General features: G+C 43.0%; 1 protein-coding gene across 1 annotated transcript; it reads right to left on the bottom strand.

Annotated features, from left to right (window-relative positions):
- Window positions 1-4,881: 4,881 nt before the first annotated feature.
- Window positions 4,882-6,742, bottom strand: LOC144675990 (brain-specific homeobox/POU domain protein 3-like). Its single transcript, XM_078536504.1, has 2 exons — window positions 6,623-6,742; window positions 4,882-5,799 (listed from the first exon to the last, which is right to left on the bottom strand). Exons 1-2 carry the CDS (start codon window positions 6,740-6,742, stop codon window positions 4,882-4,884), a joined length of 1,038 nt encoding a protein of 345 aa, XP_078392630.1.
- Window positions 6,743-7,680: the final 938 nt, after the last annotated feature.

Here is a 7,680-nt window from a genome sequence, read left to right on the forward strand (position 1 = left end):
GGCAGATATACGGGAATGATCAAAATGTGTTGCTTCAAAAAGGCATCTTAGGCGGTAACAGTGTGAACAAGGTGGAATTTGATACGATTTTATACAACAGAGTCCACATGTATAATTTAAAGGCAGACAAAAGCATTAGTTGTGTCCTCCTTGCCGTCAGATTTACAAACATGTCCCCGGCTAGGCGGTCACGGCGGTCCTCCCAGCACTGGGGAACTGCACACACATTAGCGTAAAGTGCAATGAATGAGGAGGGAACAATACTGAATTTGTATTCCCGCAGAGATTCACTCTTTCAATCTCCTTCATGAATAGCAAAAAATAATCCTAATTATATAAGTCTAATTAGCCGCTTGTCATCTTCCGCTATGCAATCTATTAATTTCCAACATTTTACTCCCATTAATGATTTACAAAAATGGGCAGGGGTGAAATAATTCATGATATTGTTGTGTTACAGCTCCGCGGCGTGCTACAGCTCCTCCGGTACCTTGTTAACAATTCAAGATGGTAAAGCAGCAGACAGAGCGAATAAGATGCTAATAGTAATTATTCCTGCAGTCAGAGTCGGCGGCCCCGCGGACAGTGGTAACTTCGGAGTTGCACACTTTCATTTCACTGGCGCTTTGTGGATTCTGTGTTATGTTGCATAGAGTAGTTAAAGGAAGGGAAAGGAAGACTGAGGAGGGACAGAAGGAGGAAAAAGAAATACAAGACCGACTTATAGATCTGCCTGGAATAGCCAGAGATGATCATTACTGAATATATTTGAGAAAGGGTTCACAGCATGGAATTGTTTTCCCTCCTGAACACTGCCCATAGCAATAGAGTTTCTATTTAAAGCGCCTGCTCCTTCGGCTTTATCAGGCATTTGATTCGGAAAAAACCATGAAGAGAAAAGCGGCCCGTGCATTACGTGTAGTCGTTGCCTGTATATCTACCGTGTGTTTCTGTTATTTTGTTGAATGGTTGAGTTAAAGTATTTCCGACTGAGCCACTTTAAGCAGCCGGAGCACAGCAGGATCACAAAGCGGTAAAGCAGTATTGGGCAGGTGAAATATTAAAAAAGGAACCAAAAATATATTTCAGATATAACAGCACCCCGCGAGGGCTATATGGTAAGCTTCGTTTAATATGTCTGGAGTGAACAACTGAATGTTGTAGTATCGGTTTACACACACATTGGTTGTTGAGGGTACATTTACCGCCTGGGCATCATCTTTGTTTAAATCCAAATGATAAAAATTATCACCAAAGGGGAGAATGTGTTCTAAAATAATTGAACTCGACCGTAGGCATTTATTCTCCGTGCGTTGCAAGTAACACATTGCAGCAATAACCGGAGGGTTGGAGAAAGACAGTTCAATGAATAACCGAGCCTGGAATGGTGCGTAAGATTGCAAGGCTTTTGGTAACAAATCTTAATATTTACTGGCGTTTTTAAATTGTATCAGTGAAGATGCGGGCCTTGACAGTTAGAAATATCGTGACTAAAAGATCTAAAAGCCGAGGATGCTACAATCCGAGGAGTTGTTAATTATTATTAATGATGAAAACCGGATGTGACCCAAACATGCAGCGAATACATAGTGTGTCTAAGGCCCCTGTCAAAACAAATCCAGGCAGCCCCAACAAACAGAAATAAACCCGACTGAAACATTCATGAAGAAGCTGAAAGTGGCGCTTTAACTAAAGCTTTGGGTTCATCCACAGTTATTTGATATGATGATCCACGAGGGGTTATTCTCTTTCAGCTTACCAAAAATCAATAGTATCATAACAGCCAGAATTCATTATTCATTCATGATAGGCTTTACAAGATAAAACCAACTAGTCAACAAATGTTTGTTGATAAATTGAGTATAGCCCGATTAACAGCTCGGAAAGATGACACACTGCAGACACTAACAAAAATCCATTGCCTTACAAGCACCTTTAGCCCCTACAAAACGTGATGAAAGTTGTATAAAGTGTCAATAGTGACTCATTCCTGGCTTCTCAACCAATGTAAAGCTTCGCCTCTTATACTGTTGAAACAGAACCGCGGTCATCGCCCTTAAAGGTAAACACTTCTCTTATCAAAAGCTTTCAGATTTGTTTTGAGGTAAAAGCATTTCTTTCATGTTCTAGAAGTTGTACAAGTGGATGATTTGGGTGAAATTCGTTGTCATTTAATACAATCTTTTTAATTTTGATTTTCCTTTTGCAAAAAAGTCATATCATATTGACTTCCAGCGAAGGATATCGGTGTATTTTTAAATACAAACGGTTCCATTATAGATTAGTTTCAGCCTGATGCCTGTCTGCTCACTGCACCTGACCACCTGCACTGACTGTCCGTCCGCTTTTGAATCTGGAAATCCCCAGCTCCTCAGGTCCTATTCGTTTTTGCTTCTCATTGTCGTTAGTAATTAGTTTTATAATTTAGAGGTTTACTTTTATTTGTTTAAAATGAATATTTTCAGACTTCTCACTTTTTGAAGTGGTAACTAAACTTCACTTTTTTTGTATAAGAGAACTGGCAAGGATGGAGAGACTTCTTATTTGGTGGTTTCAGATCCGTGCAGATTTTCGCGACCTGTACAGTAGAAGTTGAATTGAGCGGGTGAGCCGCGTGACACCATAATAAGCTAATGAAAAGGGTATCGATTAACACAGATCACACCTTACTGTTCAAGGCAGCGATACTGTTACAGAGCGGTGCCAGACGTTAGGCTTATACTTCCAATATGTTTGCCGATTCATTTCCTCAATAGATCAACAGTTATTTGGTTGCTCCGCTCAGTGTCTTAATAACGATCGATAACCCACATAATCTATTTCAAAGGCTCCCCAAACCAGCACAGGAAACAAATAACATTCAGGAAGAACTGAGCTGATCCCTGTGTGTCGCCAGATGATAATTGTTTTCTTGAAGATTTCTAGTGATAGTTATTTCTAGCGGAATGATATATTTGTTCAGAGGAGGGATTTATGATGTCGCTACACATGGTGAGCAGCTCCCCCCATCCCACCCGCCCCAACTAGTTTAAAGACTGAAACATTATGGGAATGACTTTCGTTTCATTCTCAGTCGGTATATACCTGACTAATAACCCGAGTCTCCCTGTTTTAAATCCCGCATGCTGACACGGGTTCGTATATTAAACAGAAAGCAGAGATCTTCATCAGGACTTGATCTTGCTGTCAGTATCCACCTGCCTTTTGTCAACGATGTCGTGACCGAATCGAGTCAGAATATAAAACAGAAATATTTTGTTTCAAAGAGTTTCCGGTGAAGAAAGTGCACAGTGAGAGAACTCCAATCGAATAGATGGGCAGGAGTTTACATTACAAAGTTTCGAATAGAAACATTATCCTAAATAGAGTGCCACTTTCTAAAATTGTTAAACTCTGGAAAAAGTAGAACATTGTTGTGGACACCAGATACCTGTGTTTTAATAGAACTTAAAATAATCTATTTTAATGTAACTGCAATTTGTGTTCTAAAAACAAACATGTTTGCACTGGGTTCCTTTAATAAATATATTTGACGCAAGGTACAGTTCAAGACCCCAATCTTTCGTTTTGCAGCGTGCTCAGTTTTATTGAAAACTTTGCAGAGTCACATCTGATTAAAAATCACACATACAATCAGTAAAGTAAAATAAATAAACACACTTGAGATTGGAGCCAACCGTTGGGAAAGTCAGCATCAGAGAGAAAAGAGCATTGTTCGAACAGGTGTGTGCCCGGTAACCTGCTCACAAAGTGCACACTCAGCCACCCGGACACGAGCGGCCAGTGGAGGGGAGAAAGACCTGGGTGAAAGGGCTGGGGCACCGGCCTCACACGCACATACACACACACACACACACACAGGGAAATTGGTCTTAGCGATAACCCTCCAGAAAATAAGAATAGAAAATGAATTTCGCACAACAAATAAGTAAATGCAGGAAGACAAGGGTGAAAAGCTCTGCCAGTTCGTGAACCGCGTTTAAAACTCACGTAGTCCCTGCCCCTCATTTCTAACTTTCCACATGTAATATTTCCCCATTGTTTGCACACTAGTCTATTGTACCACGACATATTTTAAAGTAATTTTGATTGTCAATGCATTGTGAATCCCTTCCAGATTTTTAAAAAAATTAAATTTATGATTGAGATAAATGGAGGGAAAGGGAAAACGCAGTGAAAACCCCCCCAGGGCGGATGAGGTAGGAAATCATTCGTAAACAGTTATTGCAAAACATTTTAAACTTATTTATTATTAATTTTTATTTTTTTTGCTATTAATATCGTGATGGCGACATTCACTAAACTGAAATGATGTATAAACCATGCAGAGACAGACCTGTGGACTATACAAGAGGTACAATAGAATTAATATGGCCCGTTCTTACATAATTAATTGCTCCTGTGTCATTTTTCTAAATGAACCTGACAGGGGTAGATATGTCACCACCTGCCCCAGCACCGTGCCCACTTCAGCTGTAGTTATACAATCCCAGATCAATGAATTAGACCAGTCCGCGCAAATAAAGGTTAAACGCACACAGTTCATTCACAGACTATGTACAGCCTATTACAGTAGAAAAGCAAACAGGGTATTTTTCACAAGAATGTGATTAAACATTATTCAAGTCTCGTTGAGATTATTTGTTACAATATGATTGCCAGATAAGTCATCGAAGTCTCATCTAAACCAAGACATAAAGCTTGCTTCTCTCAAACCCGTACAAAATATGCACAATTAAAACTCATTCTTCAGACAGATCCTCCCGGCCTGATTCCCCTTCCATTGCTTCGTTTTGTCGGGCAAAACTTCACCAAGAAAACAAAAGTTATTATATCCTGGTCCACATCCCCTCAATAGGACAGAGCAGTGCACAGAACATCTTAATGTGTGGCGGAAAATTTCATTCGTTTCTGTTTCTGTCTCTGATTGCAAAACCACACTCTGACCACATTCTTTTTCAGGTCCAATTTCTCTGCAATTGCCGCAATCTTCTCGGAGGAAGGACGAGGCTGAACGGCGAAATAAGCTTCGAGGGACCGTTTCTCCGGCGCTGCAATGGAGGTACGTTTGCGCTTCCTGTCCCCTCCATTGAAAAGCTCGGGTTTGGTCATTTTCTCCCTCTGAGCCCTCTCGGCTTCATCCAGCCAGGCCTCCAGGATGGGCTTGAGCGCAATCATGTTATTGTGTGAGAGAGTCAAGGATTCAAACCTGCAGATAGTGCTTTGACTTAAACAGCCCACACCCGGGATCTTCAGGTTGGCCAAGGCTGACCCAACATCGGCTTGTGTCACTCCAAGTTTGATTCTTCTCTGCTTGAACCTCTCTGCAAAGGACTCCAGCTCCCTGGGATCTGCTTCGCCCTCATTGCCGCCCAGGCCGATGTGGGCTGACAGGGCGTGCGAATGGGAAATGTTCATAGGTTGATGGTGATGAGGGTGATGGGACATGTGGTTCATGCCAGGCATGTGTGCGTGAGGATGTGATGGCGTGGTGCCCACTTCAGGTCCTGCCATCCCACTCAGGGAGAGACCAGGGTTCAGGTGGTCCAGGAGGTCTCCTTCCAGGCCCTGGGCTGACTGATGGTGATGATGGTGATGATGGGGGTGGGAGGTCAGGACCGACGGATGGGGTAGATGTACAGAGGAGGAGGTAGGAGTGCAGGACACGCTGGTCATGGTATGGTAGGTGACATCTGGCTTGAAGGGGTGGTTTTTCTGCGATACAATATCCACAGCTGCCAGGGCTTCGGCTCGAGACAGTAGAGTTTCATCAAATCCGGTAAAAATATTGCCTTGCAGCTGCAAAGGAAAAGCACAGGGCGTTATTGTCGGGAGCCCGAGCAAGAGGGAGAACAGCGCGCTCGTCCAAACCGCACGAATGTGCAGCAACTCGCTGGCCACAAGGACACTTCACCGGCAGCCGGCCAGTTTAATCAGCGTCATTCTTTGTGTCTCTTCGTGATTATCATCGCGCTCTTCACAATCTGTAGTTAACGGTTTTCTTTACTTCAGTGAGGCTGGCAACATTTAGTCAGTTGTGAAAACACACAAAATATTTTTAAAAGGGGAACCAATTGTTTTGGTGGGACATTGGCGCGTGCACTCGATGCCACACGAGGACATTGTCAATTGGTACAACCATGTTTTATGCCACTTGCAAAGCGGTGCCAGTAATGAATGATTTTACAGCCATTACAAAGGTTAGCTGCACACAGCGCGGGTACAATTAACCTAACACAGGGTGGAACGACACATACATCGCACGGATTCAAAACAAGCATCTTGACAAACAGCCACGCAGTCTGAATACCTGAGTCACCCACTTCGAAGTCTCTTTTTGGTACAATTTCATTACTTACATCCTGCCAAAAATATACCAATGTCACAAACCCCTCACAGGAGACCTTAAACCGCCTCCTTACATACAACTGAAAATAATAAAGTAAAAAAAAACTTCAAATGCCCCCGCAATTTGACAGAGCTCCAGACATGAATTGTAATCAGTTGAAAGATCTCTTCCAAAACTAGCCTATTTAAACACTTGGAATAGTCTTTCTTTCACGCGATGAGGGAGCGCTGGGTGCTGTGTCCAGTCCATGGGCAGGTTTCACTGGGTACTTACCGGAGGAGTCGGCAGACAAGCTCTCCTGATGGCCTCGGTGCTCGAGTGCAGAGTGGTGTATTTGGGCTCATGAAGGATGGGGTGCATGCCGAACGGCTGCTTGCTGTTCATGGACATCATGTTTACATGTGGCTCATGTGCAGGTGAGCGCTGAACTGGCGCTGTCCCTATCCCACTCCATCCGACTGCCGCTGAGTTATACCCGCGCAGGCTGCAGGACACGCCGCCCCTCGGCCTCGATCATTGGTACAGAACGGTCCGACCTGCAGGCGGTCTGCTGGATCCGCCCATCCAGTCTCATCATTGGCTCAGTCTGCTTCAAACCGCTCCTTCGAGCGATTTCCAGCTCTCGGATGAAATTGAATGGATGTCAGTTCTGACACAAGAATACGGCATAAACCTGCTTACTGACTTTTAGGGGAATTTGTGGCAAATACTTATCACTTATTTCAAACCCTTCATGTACACGCGCACGTGTGATGAACATTGATTCTGCATTTTCCAAACTACCATTTAACTGCGAGGCATTAAAACAAACACACAATGGGATCCTTGCTTTCTGATAATAAAATGTCTCAATTCCGTTAAAGCTCCTAAAACGGAGAGAGAGCACTTTTCAAAGACTTGACATTCGAGCATCGAGGTAAGATCATCAATTAGAATCTTCCCAATTGAAAAGACAGCTTCATGAGAGCGCTGTTCAGGACCTTGTCAATTCGATAGAGCTATTTACAATATTAATCGGATTTTTTGCAAGTGGACAGAGATTGGGTTACAGTACTGATCGGGGCTCTGTCAAACAGAGAGATAGGGTTAGAATACTAATCGAGATTTTGTCAATTCAACAACATGCACTTATATAGTGCCCTAAGGTTAAAAAAAAGTCCAAGGATACTTCCCATGGAAGTAGACAGGGAAAGGGACACCAAACAGTGAGTGGAGAGATTAAGAGGGTAACCAAAAGTCTGGTTGAAAAGGTGTTGGAGAAGGCCTTTAAAGAAGAAAAGTGGAGAGACCAGGATAGTTAGAGAGGAAATGCCAGAGAGAGGGGCCACCGA

This window comes from Cetorhinus maximus, unplaced genomic scaffold (assembly GCF_964194155.1).
Source record: "Cetorhinus maximus unplaced genomic scaffold, sCetMax3.hap1.1 HAP1_SCAFFOLD_1259, whole genome shotgun sequence".
Taxonomy (NCBI): domain Eukaryota; kingdom Metazoa; phylum Chordata; class Chondrichthyes; order Lamniformes; family Cetorhinidae; genus Cetorhinus; species Cetorhinus maximus.

Excerpts from the sequence above, each read along its gene's own strand:
- LOC144675990 (XM_078536504.1), bottom strand. The coding sequence starts at position 6,742 with ATGATGTCCATGAACAGCAAGCAGCCGTTCGGCATGCACCCCATCCTT. Across the intron at positions 5,800-6,622 it reads CTTGTCTGCCGACTCCTCCG|CTGCAAGGCAATATTTTTAC; the intron begins GTAAGTACCCAG and ends TTTCCTTTGCAG.